The sequence below is a fragment of the Anguilla rostrata genome, chromosome 13 (genome assembly GCF_018555375.3).
Source record: "Anguilla rostrata isolate EN2019 chromosome 13, ASM1855537v3, whole genome shotgun sequence".
Taxonomy (NCBI): Eukaryota; Metazoa; Chordata; class Actinopteri; order Anguilliformes; family Anguillidae; genus Anguilla; species Anguilla rostrata.
The window spans coordinates 8114632-8132786 of NC_057945.1; the positions used below are offsets into that span (position 1 = coordinate 8114632).

Below are 18155 nucleotides of genomic sequence, written 5' to 3' on the forward strand. Positions count from 1 at the left end.
CGTCTGACTGTAGGAATGATGTTCTTACTATGAAATGCCAGTTTTGCTTCATACCAGACATAATGGGCCCTATGTCTTCCAAAAAGTTCCACTTTTGACTCATTTGTCCAAAGAACTAAACAGTAGGTAGTATGTTTAGTAGATATTTCATATTTTGAAGACATACTAGTTCGGTGGGCGTTTCTCTGCCCAGGTTGTTTGTGGCCAAGTGAAAGTGAATACAAGGTAATAAATTCAAGAAGCCTTTCATTTTTCAGCACAACTAGCCAGTCGTCTTGTGAGGGCATGTTCATATTATATTTGTACTCATAACTCATATTGTTCCCCTCATAAAATAAGTTTCTTTTTTTCGCTTCCACATAAAATTACTATCAGAAAAAGGAGCACCAATTTCTCCAGATCTAAACAGAAACACCTGCAATACCATCTACACAGGATGCTACCATTTGCGAGTTAAATCGAAGGGGGTTTTTCATACATGCATGCTCTGTCACACACAAATGCTCACACACACACTAATGCATTCACTCACATACTAATCTTCATGCATCCACACACCCTAATTTGCATGCATGCACACTCACAATAATGCACATACATGCAAACACACGTACATAGACACAGACAAACAAAACAAAAAAAACAACAAAGACAGACTGTTTTATTATAATCTGCCTTTTATTTGAGAAAAGCACATCCTCCTTCATTAAGAGGCACTCGTCCATGGAACCCCGCCCTGGGTGCGTCTTGGCTGAGTTAAGAACGTCATTGGCTGGATGAACATCGCACAGAGGTAGGAAACAATGAACTGATCACATCCTGCTCGACAGGTTCAGCTCCTGTCCTTCGCAGCGCAAGTGGAAGTTACTGCAGAGACCGGGCGATGCAGTTGCGGGCAGATGCGGGCAGGGGGCGCCAGACGGGCTCTGGAGGAGGACGGCCGGCGAGGCCTGACTTTAAGTGCTTCTGGCATTTCTACAGAACGCGGTCGGACAGCGGCTGGACCGGGGGTGGGGGGGGGGGGGGGGGGGGAGGGGAGGGAGAAGAGCTACCGGGGCATCGCTAACAAGCATGACGAACAGACGAAAGGAGCCGCTAAGCTAGGAACGTAGCAGGGGACACAGCGAGCAGCGATGCGTGCGTGTAGCCTGGTGTGAGGTGCACGTACATAAACGGACTGAAAGCTTTGGGGTGTATAGGGACACACGTCCTCTCCCTGCCCACACACACAGGTGCACACAGGACCCCACCCGTTCCGCCCCGCGGGCGTGGCCACGTGGCTCCGCCCCCACCTCCCCGTTAGTAGCGGTAATGGTCGGGTTTGAATGGGCCCGTCTGTGGGATCCCCAGGTATTTGGCCTGTTTGTCCGAGAGCTTGGTCAGCTTCACGCCCAGCTTATCCAGATGAGCTGCAGCTACCTCCTCATCCAGCTAGAGAGAGAGAGGGAGAGAGAGAGAGAGAGAGGGAGAGAGAGTGTGTTCGGTTTGAGTATATAGACTCCAGCCTCTGTTCCAGTAAAAGGATTTAATGATAATACGTGTGTAAATAATGCCTAAATATGCATATGTACTGACATAAATACGCATATATACCAAGATAAAATGTGTATATGTACTAATATAAATATGCACTTAGCGGGTGCTTGCTGGTGTTGGTCCACAGTTTGTTCCCTCCGTTACCTGGGCAACGTGATTGCTAATTACGCCTTGCCCTGTGTCGCTACCGAGGGGCCTACCCTCTTGTCCAGGAAGTAGACCCCTAGCGGCTACTTGCTGGTGTAGGTCCACAGTTCGTTCCCTCCGTCACCCTGGGAAACGTGACTGCCTATCACGCCTCGCCCTGCGGAGCTACCGAGGGGCCTACCTTCTTGGGCAGGAAGTAGACCCCCAGCGGGTACTTGCTGGTGTTGGTCCACAGCTCGATCTGGGCCAGGACCTGGTTGGTGAAGGAGTTGCTCATGACGAAGCTGGGGTGGCCCATGGCGCAGCCCAGGTTGACCAGGCGCCCCTCCGCCAGGAGGATGACGTGGCGCCCGCTCTTCAGCCGGTAGCGGTCCACCTGAAACCGCGGGCCGGACCAATCAGAAACGGCCCGATCGGCGGCCAAACCGCTGTGAACAGCGCACAGCGCACATCTCCGATCAGGAGAAAGACTGAAGGACACAATGACCGGGGGATGGCCTGATGCAGGTTAGAACACCAGCCCGTTTAAGACGTTCACGTATAAATAAAGCACATTCAATAAAGTCATAATGCCCACTCACAATGGACGGCTCCACTAACTTCTGTCAACAAAAGAAGAGCTAGTCCTGCACAAAGAAATACGAACGGGCTAATTTGTCAACTTTTCAAAAATATTGCATCCCTGCCCCATTTGTTACAGCTGATGCAGACACCTACACAAGTCTTCAGATTGCCAAACAATAAACCGCCAGATATGGCTTTGAAACGATGCGATTCAAAAATCCAGCAGAAACACTGAAAATATGTTGCTTCCTTATGCTTCCTTCACTTTTCTGACATGTTACAACATCACGATTTCAATTCGATAGTTAGAATTTTATTTGGAATATAAAATGTGTCCAAACAACCAACAGCCCTCAAAATTGAATACAACTGAGGACAAATGGATTTTTCAGTAAGAAAAAAAATATATATATATATATACTGAACCCCTTTATCACCATGGCAGACCCCGGGGGTTAGCGGTATTCTGCAAGAGCAGCGAAAGGCGGCGCCATCGAAGCCTGACCTGAGGTTTGATGTTGATCTTCTCCGCGGCGTTTTCGTTGAGCCACTTCACGTCGATCTCGCAGTCGAAGTGGCCGATGTTGCAGACAATGGCGTCGTCCTTCATGTTCTCGAAGTGCCTGCAGGGAACGCACACACGATCACGTGACGCGTGGAGATCTTGGGACACTGAACGAGTGGCTCTTCCTGCCTCGCCTGTGGATATGGCAGCACCTCGATGCGAATGACATAAATCATTTCCCACCGTGTAATTCTATCATTATCATTCGATTATCCTTGATTTCACCAGGAAAACCCCCCTGAGATTGACATCTTTTACAAGGGATGTCAAGGGAGGTTCACATTTCAACCTGCGCTCAGCCACAGACGGCATCACTGTTATCGCCTCTGAACACGCTGCTCAAATCGCACGTTGCGTTGAGCGCAATTTTCAGCTCCGCCGTGATCACGGTGTTCAGTCGCCTTTAAATTGCCGGTAACGCCGCAAACGTTAAATTACGTGAGAACGGCCTTGGGAAGATGCCGGTTTCCGGCGGTTTTGGAAGTCTTTTTGCCTGGAATTTTGCGGCTGCTAGAACCTGCCGTCGACAAACGATATTCCGAATAAGATGGGAGTCTCCCGGTGCCGATTTGAGTTTGGCCCCACAGCCACGAAAGAGCTCACAGCTGCCACCAGCATTAGTGATACAGGAACTTCTGAATTACACTTCAGCCAACCGTCCACAGGGAACTTTACATCTCTCTAGCTCTGCGTGTGACTTGTGAACGATGTTAATTTCTTGAAGCATTATGGGGGAATATTAAGACCATCTTACAAAGGACAGAATTGAATGAAACGCTCTGAGGAAGCACAGGTCTACCTGCCCATCAGGATGTCTTCGCAGCCTGTGGTGGTCACAAAGATGTTGCCTTCTTTACTGGCCTCGTCCATGGTGGTGACCTCATACCCTGAAACAGACCACGCCCCCTCGGTTAACATGGAACAAATCACATTAAAACTTCACAACGGCCCCACCCACCACAACCAGGGAATCAGAATGCGGTTGGCGTACGTCAGTACAATTAGTTGTTCTCAATGAAGCCGTGAACAAATTAAGCTCTGTGGACGTCTATGAGTAAGTCTGTGTCTTCATAATTGAAAATACATTGCTGTTGAGTTTTTCCCAAATGTTAATTTTTGGTGAATTGGGCACCAAAAAAATATTCTAAAAATAGCTGAAGCAAATATCAAGAAAATTCGTCACGTATCAGCAAAACTATTTTGGATCGCTACAATCGATGGACAGTACACTGGGTAAGTGGAAACAGAATAGGCCTTGCCACTGTTCATTCCAAGTTATTCAAGAGGTAGGCGTATATTCACTAGTTCAGCCGACAAATAGACAATAGCTATTCAATAGACAAAGAGTCAAGTACTCTTGGAGCACATATTTATTCTTTGTAGGCCAAAATTGCATATGCAGGAGTAGCTTACAAGATAAGAGCACATATAGTGTGGGAGACAAATACATTTTCGCTTGCAAGTATCATGCATTTCTGTTCTTAATAATCAGTGTCTTTCAAATTGTTTTGGCTTGGAACCACTGCCAACTGTAAGAGATGTTAGCTTCATTTTGCGCATTTCCACAAATAGCCAAATTTAACGTTTATCAACGTCTGCAGCTTATCAGTCCACTAAATCCTGCTAAGTATTAGAAAGGAGGTGGACAGCTGTCAAGTGCTAATTCACTAATTCCTGTCCTGGTGTTCTGTGAAATAAAGCTGGAGGAAATGGTCTGCGATGGCTTTAAGGTCTGTGTAAAACAGGAGTTGGGGGGAGTTTATTCGAGTAATCGCAAGGACAAATCAGCTCGCAAGAAAATCGTACTGTCCCACCTCTACGCTAAGCTCAGAACATACAGAGAGACGAAAGACATATCATATACATTATTACATGTACCCATCCAGAACCATAAACAAATTATACACGTCCTGCTCGCACACATACACACACACACGCGCACACACACAATCTCACGCGCACACACCTTCCATGGCGGCTTGCAGGGCGTTGATCGGGTCGATCTCCGTGACGATGACTCGGGCGCCGAACCCGCGCAAGGCCTGCACACAGCCTTTGCCCACGTCCCCGTAACCGGCGACAACCGCCACCTTCCCCGCGATCATCACGTCCGTGGCGCGCTTGATCCCGTCAATCAGCGACTCCCGGCAGCCGTAGAGATTATCAAATTTACTCTGTGTACAAATAAAACATGACAACCATAGAGATTATCAAACTTACTCTGTGTACAAAGAACATGACGACCATAGATATTATCGAATTTACTCCGTGTACAAAGAGAACATGACAACCATAGAGATTACCAAACAAAAATATACATGTAATGGAAATAACGTGTGTAACGGAAATAGAAATGTAACAGAAATATAAAAATATACATGTAATGGAAATAACGTGTGTAACGGAAATAGAAATGTAACGGAAATATAAAAATATCAAATGTAAATGTAAAAAATGTATATGTACCCAAAATATATACAGCATATATATAAATATAGATGAAATCAAAATATTAATGTAACGGAAATAAATACGTAAGGGAAACAAATGTAATGAATATAAAAATGTAATGGAATTCTAAAGGTAATGCAAGTATAAATGTAACAGAAACATAAATGTAATGGATAACAGCGTCACACAAGCCCAGCCCCATTCCGGAAGTTTCCCTGCCGGGTGCCCGGCGCACCTTGGTGACGGAGTCGTTGACGTTGATGGCGGGAACCTTCAGCTCGCCCTTCTTCAGCATCTTGTACAGGTTGTGCACCCCGGTGGTGGTCTCCTCCGAGAGTCCTTTGATGCCTGAGGGCAGACAGGGGAAGGGGATACTCAGCGGGAGAAGTCGACAGGAAAAGGCCGTTTCCCAGCAGGAAGTGGTCAGGTGCTACTTAAGGTGAGCCACAGGAAAAGGCCGTTTCCCAGCAGGAAGCTGGTCAGGTGCTACTTAAGGTGAGCTGCACAGACACGGTGCTGGAGCCAAGTGAGCTGTCAGAATCAGGCTTATATTAACAGCACCATTAATGCCGCAGAACACAGCACTGCTGAGGAAAAACCCTGCTCCGATCCCCAGCTTTGCATTGCGCTTGCCTGCCCCCTAGTGGTCCCACACTGCATGTGCGATATCGAGATGAAGCTGTCAGCTGTTCCAGAGACAGCTCTGTGCACTATAGAGCAATGTTGCCACCTAGAGCACGACATGGAGAACTACGAGCCTCATCGCTGCTGAAAAGCAAGCAACGTAGAACAAGACAGCAGCAAATCAAATTTAGAGTGAGATTAGGGTAAATAATATCTGCAATTATGAAATACGGTAATTTAAACAAGTTGCAATTACGCATGAACTTTGAAAACTACATTGCACTTATATTGTATTTTGAGCATACTGCATTTAATCTGAGCATCATAACGGCTCAGCTCACACGGAGATGGATATGTTAAATATTCAAATATACAGCCTCTAATTGGCTGGAAAAGCACAGTCCCTCCCCAGCACATTGCAACCATCTGTCAGATTTACACACACATTTACAGATCACACCCCACGCATTTCTGAATACTTCTGGCACTGATTTAAGGGACAAAAATGGGTCCCAAAATGCTTTGCCCGAAGGGCTGATGAGGATTGTGCAGAATCTGCGAGCCATGATGTAAATTTGTAAACTGCATTTCCTTGTGAAACATTTTCAAATTGTAAAGCATGATTTGCCCACGAACTGTTTTTTTATATACGAGATGCTGCTGAAAACGTCTTGCATATTTACAAGTAGCGTTCTAGGGTTCTATATCTCACTTCTCACCACTTACACAAACCCCTCCCCCCAACACCGATGTTGCTAGATCGCTGTAGCCGATTATAAGCTATCAGAGCGTTCAGCTGATTGACAGACAGGTGCATTTAATAGCTTTAGTCCATCAAGGAAAGAAAGGGCAGGCTTTTTTTGTTGCCTCTAACAGAACGTTAATTAGAAGCACATCATGCACAAATTGCATTAGGCCTACTAAAAAGAAAAAAAAAAAAAAATAAAATAATAATAATAATAATAATAAAACAGAGTTGTGCTACCACGTGTCCGTTTTTATTTCCTTAAAGTTTGTTTTGGAACAACCTGCTGTAGGCTACACGGCAAGGTTAGATCTCTGATAGAGAACCTGTTGTCCCTGATGTTTTTGTAACGGGGGAAGGAGAGCTCAGCAACACCTCTGTACACAGGGGCTGTCAAACACTTCTGACAAGGACTGGAATTTCGATCCCAGCGCATTCTAGAGTCTACACTGTCGCACTTTGTTTTCTCCCAGGGTTTGGCGCTGTCGTTCCGCGGACCTGGCGGTAATGTGCGGCATCTGCGGTAAATATCGCTCTCCTGCTCGCTTTAATTCCGGCATTCTCGTGCTAAAGCAGAGTAGCGGTCCTTCGGCCTGTGTGTAAAAAAATTAGCTTTTCTGTGATGTAGCGGCGAGCGGGGGTGCGGCGCCGTGGAAACCCTCCCCACGGGACGAGCAGCAGCCGCGGTCGGCAGGTCACATGGGAAGTAAACCATTTGCTGCACGCAACACCGTCCGCAACGCCTGCATCCACACCGCACCAGGCCCAGAGACAGAGCTATGCTAGGCAGTAAGTTTACATTCATACATCAGATAGCTGAAATACTGAATATGGTTACGGGATGTACCAAAATCCGCTCTGGGCTCAACATCACGTCTCAGTCAGCGATATTATAGCTGCACACTATGCCTTCCACAACACACTGCCCTTCAGAGCCCTAACATGTATTCTTATGTTCTAGATGGGCTAAATGGCCTGTTCTCCTCATTATGTGTTCTTATGTTCTAGATGGGCTGAATGGCCTGTTCTCCTCATTATGTGTTCTTATGTTCTAGATGGGCTGAATGGCCTGTTCCCCTCAATATATATACACTTATGTTCTAGATGGGCTGAAAGGCCTGTTCTCCTCATTATGTGTTCTTATGTTCTAGATGGGCTGAATGGCCTGTTCCCCTCAATATATATACACTTATGTTCTAGATGGGCTGAAAGGCCTGGTCTCCTTGCTTAGAGCCAATGTTAGCTGGCTATTTAGCAAGTCTCCATTAATTTGACAGCAGATGCTTGACAAGAAACCTTGTCAAAATACCTTTCTGTTGAGCTCCGACTGATGAAAAATATTCTAACTGGGTAAGTGAAGCTTGGCTCAAAAGATTGAGAACCCTTGACTTTGGATATGGATGAAAGCACTGTACATTAAAAACACTGCAGTTAGGTCACAGCAGTAAAAATAGCTTATTCATAGGTGAAACGGATAGGATGTGTTCATGTTGTTGTACATACTTTGAATGGTGTCACACTGGCATGGTTAACCTTTATAAGTGCTTTAGCTATATGTACACTCTCTCTGTTCTGGGTGTGCTGTTAGCCAGATCTGTGTCTCTCTCTGGTCTGGGTGTGCTGTTAGCCAGGTCTGTGTCTCTCTCTGGTCTGGGTGTGCTATTAGCCAGGTCTGTGTCTCTCTGGTCTGGGTGTGCTGTTAGCCAGGTCTGTGTCTCTCTCTGGTCTGGGTGTGCTGTTAGCCAGGCCTGTGTCTCTCTCTGGTTTGGGTGTGCTGTTAGCCAGGTCTGTGTCTCTCTCTGGTCTGGGTGTGCTGTTAGCCAGGTCTGTGTCTCTCTCTGGTCTGGGTGTGCTGTTAGCCAGGCCTGTGTCTCTCTCTGGTTTGGGTGTGCTGTTAGCCAGATCTGTATCTCTCTCTGGTCTGGGTGTGTTGTTATCCAGGTCACTGCTGCTTATGCATCTCAGGTGAAACCAACAGTGTTCCCTCCCACTGTGGGATGTGGAATGTGTGTGTCTGCTAAATCAATGCAATGTGATGTAATGCTATGTAATTTAATGGAAGTTACCGGCAAGCAGTTTAGGGTACTTCTGGTGAACCAGGTTGGTGAGATCACCGCCATCGTCCAGGATCATGTTGAGGGGCTGGCCGTCTTTGAAGTAGATGGTCTGCTCTATGCACCAGATGTACTCCTCATCCGTCTCCCCTTTCCACGCGTACACTGCAATGCACAGAGAGTTCAGAACAGGCTCCCTGTTCAAATTCCAAAAAACAGTCGCGCGCACGTGCACACACACACACACGCACATGCGCATACAAACACAACCCTGCCCACATTTCAGGGAGCAAAGTGTTGCACTTAAACGCAAGTGCATACAAGCTTTCAAAAAATAAAAAAAGGCTTGGTCACTCTTCCCTCTTCAAGAAGAGTGCTTTAACATTTCAGATTTTATTTTGGAACAGCCAGAGGGGCCATCATTATGTCATTTTTATAAAAATCATTTTGACACAAAACAAAAAAATTCTTTCCCTAGTAACAAGTGAAAGTTTTAGCCCTCCTGCCTTTTTCTAAATTTTTATTTACATCAGCTTTGAATATAGATCCCAACAAGTACCTAGGACACGAGCCTACCAAAGTTCAAAACAAATAAGTATTCCAGAACTGCAGTGCAAAGGTGTTCTGGGTATGGATTTAAACTGTCTGTGATGAGGACAGGCTGAGGGGGCGGGTTCAGCCGGAGTGTCTAGGATTTTTAGGACACTGGCCTGATCTCACCTAGCAACCTCCGGTTAATCTTTACTATCCTACGTCACGTGACATTTTTTTCTGTTTTTTTTTGATGAGTTAATGCTCCTCTATCTGCCCTCCTGATATAACGTTATTAAAAAATGAAAGACTGCAATTTCAGTACGGCTTAACCTCAATGTAAAAACAGCAACTGATTGGCTGCTTTGTATGATAAAGCTTTTAAAGAGGTTAATCATTTAGCAACTTTCAACAGATATAAAATTGCATGAGAACATAAAAATTTACAGGCACACAAAAACGCCCGCTGTCAGTCGTCTTGTGCTTCTGGAGGGAAAAATAGTCGGCGAACTGGCTGTTGAGCGCGAGTCTGTTCTCCCCGTGTCAGTTTAATCAGTGCTTCACTGATTAAACCAGGGACGCCTTTGCCAGTTACGTTCAGCCTATCGCTGAGGCGTACGAGGCTCCGCAGCGACCGGACAGGACCAGCCAAATCTGGGATCGGGAGGCAAACTGTAACACATTTATCGATTTTATTCAGTCACCTGGAAAACCAGCCTTGGCAATAGCGGCAGCCGCGTGGTCTTGAGTGGAGAAAATGTTACAGCTGGACCACTGGACCTAACGAGAGAGAGGAAGAGAGAGAATTTTTTAAAAAAAACCTTAAAACATGATTTACAACACGCATCCACATCTTGTCGAAAACAGTTTACGTTTGGATAGTTTCTCACAACTACTCAGTTTTTCTTTTTAACAAAACAAAATTTTCCAAAAAATAAATAGTTTTTTAAAACCTTTTTTTATTTTTATAAATTAACAAAGAAAAGATATATATAAAAACAAACTAGAGGTACTTCAAATGATACCAACAGAGAATATTAAAAAGCAACCAAGGCATTGAACATAACAGCCAGGAGGAATACACAGAAATGGACAGTCAGACTAACAGCCAAATGGGCAAAACAGGGGGAGGGTCAGATCTCCCTGCAATGGGAAAGCAGACCCGAAACGCCCCCAACCTGTCTACAAACAAGGGACAGAACAAACTATAACAAAACCGAAAACAAAGACCACTAAAGCAAATGAACCAGAGTCCGAAAACAAAAAAGGGAATCAAGAGAGGAAGAGAGACGGAGAGAGAGACGGAGAGAATGAGGAACATTTTTCAAGGACACAAGAATAATCTACATTACGCATTCTTTTCCCACACATTTAACTCAACCTTAACACACAGCAAGGACACCGCGCCATATCGCTGCGTGTTCTTTAACGCAGTGAGGGCACAGCACTGTGTGTGTTTAACACACTGAGGACACTGAGCTGTGTGTGTTTAACACACTGAGGACACTGAGCTGTGTGTGTTTAACACAGTGAGCTGTGTCACTGTGCTTGTTTAACACAGTGAGGACACTGCACTGTGTCACTGTGCTTGTTTAACACACTGAGCTGTGTGTGTTTAACAGTGAGGACACTGCACTGTGTCACTGTGCTTGTTTAACACACTGAGGACACTGAGCTGTGTCACTGTGCTTGTTTAACACACTGAGGACACTGAGCTGTGTCACTGTGCTTGTTTAACACACTGAGCTGCGTGTGTTTAACACAGTGAGGACACTGCACTGTGTCACTGTGCTTGTTTAACACACTGAGGACACTGCACTGTGTCGCTGCATGTTTTACACAGTGATGACACTGTGCTTCATTCTATCTTTTTATATTCTAGCACTCGCAATCTATTTTGATGCTGCAGCCTCTGTCCTCGTGAGTTCATGTTCTGAGAAAGAATCCACAGCCACTCCGTGTTTGTTTCATGAGAGCTAAGTCCAAGTTGCGTGAAAATGTGTGTTTATGTTCAGTTTTGCATGGGGTACAAAACAATTTACCCCCACTTTCACGAAAAACATTGGGGCATTGTTTAGCATGATCCTTAGCTGTTAATTTAAGTGAAAATGGTTAGCAATATCCATGCCAGTACAGTCAGTGCGGTGAACATTTGTCTGCAAGGAAGTGTGCTTGCAGGCATATGATTTCAATGGTAAACAGTAATCACTCTGGACCATTTTATGCAAGAATTGTGATTGACTTTTTTGTACACATCCTTCCGATTTGACCACCATGAGTAAACACTGTGGGGATTGGACAAATTTGCAAGACACCAAAAAGTTATTGTGGGGACTGTAAAAATGAACCAAATCAAACAAACAAAACCGCAAAATCCTTGAGGGACTGAATAAGGAAAAAAATCAGATTGACTGACAGCCGACCCAGCCAATCAGCGCCGTGTAACAGTGACTCGGCTTGTGCGGACTGTGACATTTATAGCAGAAAAAGCAGAATCTGACATTCAGTGGCAGAGAACTCAGCCTAAAGGAAGCCACGTTGCAGCAGAACTCTCAGGCCCTCGTGAGCCTTGGGGAACGGGGAGTGCAAACACTGCTGTTTGTCCGGTTTTAAACGACTGCGGCGAGGTTCCTGGTGACAGCCTGCTCGCTAATGAGACTGTGAGCGGCAGCTGGCCAACACTCTCTGGCTGTGGGTGCAAACGTGCCAGCGCAACCGGTTAGAGGTTTGCCCGAGGTGGGATTTGAACCCGAGGCCGTCATTTTGAACCTGGGTCGTGCCGCCAGACAGCGTCGTCACGGTAACCTGCCACGAGGCCATTCGTTTTTTAACCCGCGGCGCTCTGCTGGCTAACCGGCTAACCGGCTCACCTCAGCGCCCAGCGCCTGCAGCGTCTCGATCAGCACGGCCGTCTGCAGCGTCATGTGGAGGCAGCCGGCGATGCGCGCGCCCTTCAGCGGCTTGGACGGCCCGTACTTCTCCCTCATCTTCATCAGACCCGGCATCTCGTTCTCCGCGATCTGGATGGCCTTGCGTCCCCAGTCTGCCAGGCTGATATCGGCTGTGGAAGGGCACGGAAGGGATGAGGGGTTACTTACCCATCGGGAAGCTTGAAGCATCTCAATATACCATTTAACTAACCAAACAGCTTTTAGTTTTGTGCACCATACCGAACAAAAGAATAATAATAAAACATTATTCTCCTCCAAAAACTGCAAAAACAAGAGAATTTACAAAAGCGTTCATTCTGCATACAACATTAAACACAAAACAGGACGTATCGGCAAAACGCATGAGCCCAACCAATTCAGGTAAAACTGCACATCAATGGAAGTTGTCAGTTGCAGTAAAAATATAATCATCCATGTGTAAATCATTCATGTTTAAATCTAATCTGCAGTGATGGATAGCCACCCTGTGGGTGTGCTCAGGACGGTCCATCACTAATTTGAATTTGGCAGCCGTCCCACAGCTGTGGCCGGAATCTTCTGGAAATAGCATGTGTGCGCACCTGCTCATAGCTGGCCAAATGTGCCCATCCCTACAGATCCTAACAGCTGCACCCGCTGGGAAATGTAGTCCTCCTCTGACACTAACGCTGATCATTGACCCACACTGGTGTCTCATTGAGACTGAGAGAGAGAGACAGAGGGTATGTGTTTGTGCGTGTGCGCGTACGTGAGGGAGTTGTGGGTGTACGTCTGCGTAGACTGTCGCACTGAGCTGGTAAACTCTTTTGTGACCCCCGGTGCCGTCACCATTACGGTTCCCAGAGTCCCAAATATCGTAATGTTCCGCTGTAGTCTACCGCTGCCCAGCGCAAAGACACATGCGGTATACCACATCGTTTTGATCCGCAACACACAACAAATAAAGCGTACAATATGTTATGAATTTAACGATAATTCCGTCCATTCGGGATTTAGAAACCTAATTTTAGGCGCGTGTTGTAACGCCGCTTGTAGAAGCACTGGACTCTGGACCTACGAATGAGCAAACGGTCCAAATTCCATTTTGACAGCAGCATTAACTTATTCTTCTGAGAAATGTCTGATACTTCAATCGCATTAATACGATACAACTATAAACAATTTTCCAAGTCAATATGTATCAAGTAGCGTAACATTCAGTGCTTTACTGTTACAATCACTGCTACTAAGGAAATAATATAAAACACGATAACGGCACCAAACTATATTCATTTGAACAGCATCCAATTTCGGAAGAAAAAAAAACTGTGCCTTCATTTCCAAGCTCTCCTAGCTGACACTACAAGATTCGTTTAACAGCCCACGTGTTTAACTCAAGTAGTGGTTTGCTGTATTACGTTTCAATCCATTGCCTGGGGCTGTCGATCACAGAAAACTGGCGGCATCGCGTAGTGCATCGTTGGTAATGTAGTGTTTTCAAAAATAACCTGCTGCATATTGTAGGGGGCTTAATCCTCTATATGGACTACAACAACCTTCATGCAACTACATGCGCTGCTGTATGAAACCATGCTGCCCTGATAGGAAGCCAGGAGTTAAATATTACACGTTGTGTTAAAGATAAAGCCAATACGTATACGAGAATGCAGTGAATCTCTCCATTCGATAGAAATATATTGTGTAAAATGTTTACAATCTTATTCCCGTCTCTTCTGCAAACATCATAGTAAGCATTTCACGCAACCCGTTTTTGTTTTAGTTCAATCTGCGGTATCAACGCCTGCACAACCCACATTAACGCAAATACCTCGCTTGCAAGCTAGCTAGCGAGTTAGCCTGTGAGCGCTTATCACATTGGAGCTGCATGGCAAGTTAAACAGCTGGTTAACTAGTATTGCGTGTATGAATTAATCCAATACAAACATTGCCTAAAACGATATGCAAATACAATCATTAGAAGTACCTATGAACTCTATAGTGTATTGCTACAATTCAAAAGAGATTTATAGCTAGCTAACCCTAAATATATATTTTAGAAAGAACAAACGGTTAGCGCACAAAGGAGATAAACATGGTACTTTGAAATGATCAGATACTGACCGACTTTGAAAGGTAGCTTCTCCGACATGTTGGTATATTTTCTGTAGTTTCCAAGCAAAATGAATCCTGTTCACCGCCGGATATTGACAGGGAAGGGAAGGACCGTAATGTGGACTTGATTATATGTACTACTGGTTTCTTAACATATTCATTAGCTTTCTTCTGTCAATCATACAGCTTTTGCTACCAATAGGACGAAATGGTCTCTGCACACGCCTTTCAGACTTTGACCAGCCAATCAGTGACCGACTTTCCAGTGGGTGTGATAGCTTCGTTCCATTGGACAGTAGATTCCTCTTTCTACAAAATGCAATGACAGTCCAAGTTTTATCAGGTTAGATGTTTATACCTTTTGAGGGTTATTCCGAGTATTTGAACGAATCAAATACAACACAAGCTACGAGAACGAGACGAAGGACGGAAGGTTGATGTTTCGTGATGACTGTCTTTCTCAAAGCGAAAAACAATGTTATTAAATGTCTATAAAATAGAGATATACCTTTACATTTTACATTACACTACAGGCATTTAGCAGACGCTCTTATCCAGAGCGACGTACAACAAGTGCATTAGTTCAAGGTGCAGAGGTGCAAAAGAATCACATTTGCCTATCAGAATCAGACAAAAACAATCCTGCCAAATAAAAACTAAGGTTATCATATTAGCCTAACTAGGTACATTGAGCTAAACTATAGGCTAGGGAGGGGTGGGGAGAGGTGCAGCCTGAAGAGATGAGTCTTTAGTCTGCGTTTGAAGATAGTCAGATTCTCTGCTGTTCTGACCGCCACGGGAAGGTCATTCCACCAGCGAGGGGCCAGGACAGACAGCAGACGGGAGCCGGAAGTACAGACACAAAGAGGGGGAGGTGCCAAGCGTCCAGAGGTGGCAGAACGGAGAGGTCTGGCTGGTGTGTAGGGTCTGATGATCCTCTGGATGTATCCTGGTGCTGACCCCTTAGCTGCCTGGTATGCAAGCACCAAGGTCTTAAATTTGATGCGAGCCATAACAGGCAGCCAGTGGAGGTCAGTGAGCAGGGGGGTGACATGGGAATGTCTGGGGAGGTTGTAGACCAGACGCGCTGCAGCATTCTGGATGAGCTGCAGGGGTCTGATGGCGGATGCTGGCAGACCAGCCAGCAGCGAGTTGCAGTAGTCCAGGTGGGACAGGACCATTGCTTGAACCAGGAGCTGGGTTGCGTAGGTGGTGAGGAAGTTACTGTTACTGAAACGTAATTCTGAAATAGGAAGACTGTTTAATTACCTGCGATTATGTAAACAAAACAAAGAAAGTAGAAGAGGAAAAACATGTTATTTTGTTTTTAATTTTTTTTTTTTTTTTGGAATTAATATTTTTTGTTCACTCGAAAATGGTTTGTGACGTGGTCTGCTGGATCAGACTTTCCAGTGCGAGTGCTGAGAGGTAATAGGTCTAGGAAGTGCATGCTCAGTTCTGCTGTGACCTTATCTAATGATCTCTCCTGTGCGATTATCATCTCATGTGTTATTCACTGCCTTACTGATGTTTGGGAACCGATGTGTCTCTGCTTCAAAGCCATGATGGCAAGCTAACTCAGGGCCTGACTTGCGGGCACCTGGACATGGGGAGGGGCAGAGGCACCCTGATGGTGGGTGGGGAGCACTGCCCAATGCGCCCAGTGAGTAGGGCGATTGTCAACATAGAGGGAAATAATGTTCTATGGGTGTGACCTCATGCACATGAGTTTCAGCCAACTGTTCATAAAGGTGAATGTATCAGGACATCTCTCTGAGCTTCTCTTGGACTTCCCTTAGAGATGCTCTCCCTGTGTTCATTGGTAAATAAATTTCACTTATTGCATTTGCTGCTGCCATCTTATCTTTGGTGTTCCTGGAGCTTGTTCCAGGGGTATTGGTCACCACGTAAGTTTGAAACTAAAAAGACTTACAAATCTGGTCCAAATCAATCACTGTTGAAGGAGTATGACCAAACCCACTCAGGCAGGGCCCAAAAAAAGAGTGCCCTGGTTGCCTGGTCACCTGGTTACCTGGTCACAGAGCCCCTCTTCACAGGCTGCTGACTCACTCGAGTTTGCATCAGAGACAGAGTCGGCGTCACAAGTGTCCAGCCTGTCAATCAAATCAGCTCAGTTTTACAATGCTAAGCCGAGGTAAGCAAACAGTCCTCTAGAGCAGTTATCCTCATTTCTGGTCCCAGGGAGCCACAGGGTCTGCATATTTTTGTTTTCGCTTTAATATCATCAACCAGTTCTGACCCAAAAAAAACAGGTGAGGTGAGTCAATTGTAATTGACTGCTTTAATTGATCAATTCAGCATCGAGTAACAATAAAAATCAACAGGACCACGAACGAAGATGACTGCCCTAGAAACAAATCATTTTAAATTGCTAGTATCATATTGCATGTACCATAACAGTGTGTAGCAGGGGAGACAAGTTGAACTGATATATTTTTTTGATACGTTAATAGTCTTTTGCATGCAGTCTCCACAAACTCATCTGTATGTTTCCAAATTCAATTTGCATGTGTGCATAACAGTCTATTCCTTCTCAGGGGTCACAGTATTAACAAGGTTTACTAAGGCACAAGAGTGTGAGGTCATTCATTTAGAGATGTGGGTTGATGCAAATTCACAGGGCAGTGGTATTTTCTCAAATTTAAGGGGTCTGTACCACCACCGAAATCCAGGTCATAACCAAAACATAACTGCAGTTCCACAGCACTTCATAGGGGGCGATGATGAGAAAAATTACATTTAAGGAAGGTCTGATGCAAGCCATCAGACCTGAAGTTACATGAAGTATTTTGTGCTTCAAGGAACTATAAATTTAAACTCCAATATTAGCAAATTTATTTTATTAGCAAAAAAATTTGGTTGGAGAACAATTAAATAATGGTACTTAAATTTTCTGTGTTATATTTTAATATGAAATTGCTCTCTAGTTGTATATACTGTATCTATCTATATCTACATATTTATGAATGTTAGATGTGGGTGAAATAACATATTTGAAATCATTTTAAATTCTAATAATTTTTTTAAGTTAGTAACTGATATTTACCATTGCGTGAAAAAATAATTTTGTTTGACAAGAATAATGGGAATAATAATTTTTTGTTTGTTTTTTTTTTGTTTTGTTTTGTTTTTTTATTGCCATTCCCCAAAATATATATTGGAGGTCTAAAAGGTCAAACAGAACACAGACAACACAGAATGATTCATCCTAAAACATTTGTTGTGTCGTCAGGTAAAGATTTTAAGTTCTTCAGAAATTGATTTGTCAGTTGAATCAATGTTGCCTGTTACAGGCACAAAATGCAGGTAGGTTACCACATACCGTTTATCTGTTTATCAGCAGAGCAACAGGCAAATAACAACGCCACAACCAGACCTGGGGCAAATTAAGGGCTGGCTCTAGGCCTAGGCAGCAAAGGCCATCTGCTTGGGCAGCATTGCATCTGGGGGTTGCTAAAAGGTACAAAATTTGTCTAGTCCATGATTTTTTTTCTTTCTCATAAAATTCTTAAAATTCATTATTTAGAAATAAAACATATTTCCGGATTGGAAAACTCTTGAAAACGGAACAGAACTCTTGAGAACATTTACAGAAATGAATATAACGTATTTTAAGTACAGCAGTTGAGCAAATGTTTGTATTTACAATTGCAAACCATTCATGAATTTTCAAATGTTCTGACTGTGGCAGCGCAGTTTTGATTGGTTGGTCGAATTTCATGTTCTAATTACAGCATAGTCTCATGGGTCACGCAACTTAACTTTCGCCCACACTGGCATCATTCAAGTAAGTCATGTTGCACTTCGAGTTTCATTCTAAACTGCAAAATATACAGACATTTATTCAACTCATAACTTCAGCCTAATTAAATTTTGTTGTCTTGTCACAAAAATGA

At 44.5% G+C, this 18155-nt stretch overlaps 1 protein-coding gene across 2 annotated transcripts; it reads right to left on the bottom strand.

The window, feature by feature from the left end:
- Nucleotides 1-659: 659 nt before the first annotated feature.
- Nucleotides 660-14408, bottom strand: ahcy (adenosylhomocysteinase). Of its 2 annotated transcripts, XM_064304769.1 has the most exons (11): nt 14248-14408; nt 12088-12278; nt 9922-9997; nt 8699-8851; nt 5499-5611; nt 5006-5033; nt 4779-4958; nt 3612-3699; nt 2753-2870; nt 1865-2059; nt 660-1431 (listed from the first exon to the last, which is right to left on the bottom strand). In XM_064304769.1, exons 1-11 carry the CDS (start codon nt 14273-14275, stop codon nt 1300-1302), a joined length of 1302 nt encoding a protein of 433 aa, XP_064160839.1. In that variant the 5' UTR covers nt 14276-14408; the 3' UTR covers nt 660-1299. The 2 variants fall into 2 exon arrangements, with proteins under 2 accessions (XP_064160839.1, XP_064160838.1); XM_064304768.1 differs by lacking the exon at nt 5006-5033 and having other exon boundaries at nt 4779-4986.
- Between the last annotated feature and the right edge of the window lie 3747 nt (nt 14409-18155).

Coding starts and splice junctions, on each gene's coding strand:
- ahcy (XM_064304768.1), bottom strand. CDS start 14,275: ATGTCGGAGAAGCTACCTTTCAAAGTCG. Junction 4,987..5,498: donor TCAACGACTCCGTCACCAAG/GTGCGCCGGGCA, acceptor ATTTGTACACAG/AGTAAATTTGATAATCTCTA. Junction 3,700..4,778: donor CCTGCAAGCCGCCATGGAAG/GTGTGTGCGCGT, acceptor GGTCTGTTTCAG/GGTATGAGGTCACCACCATG.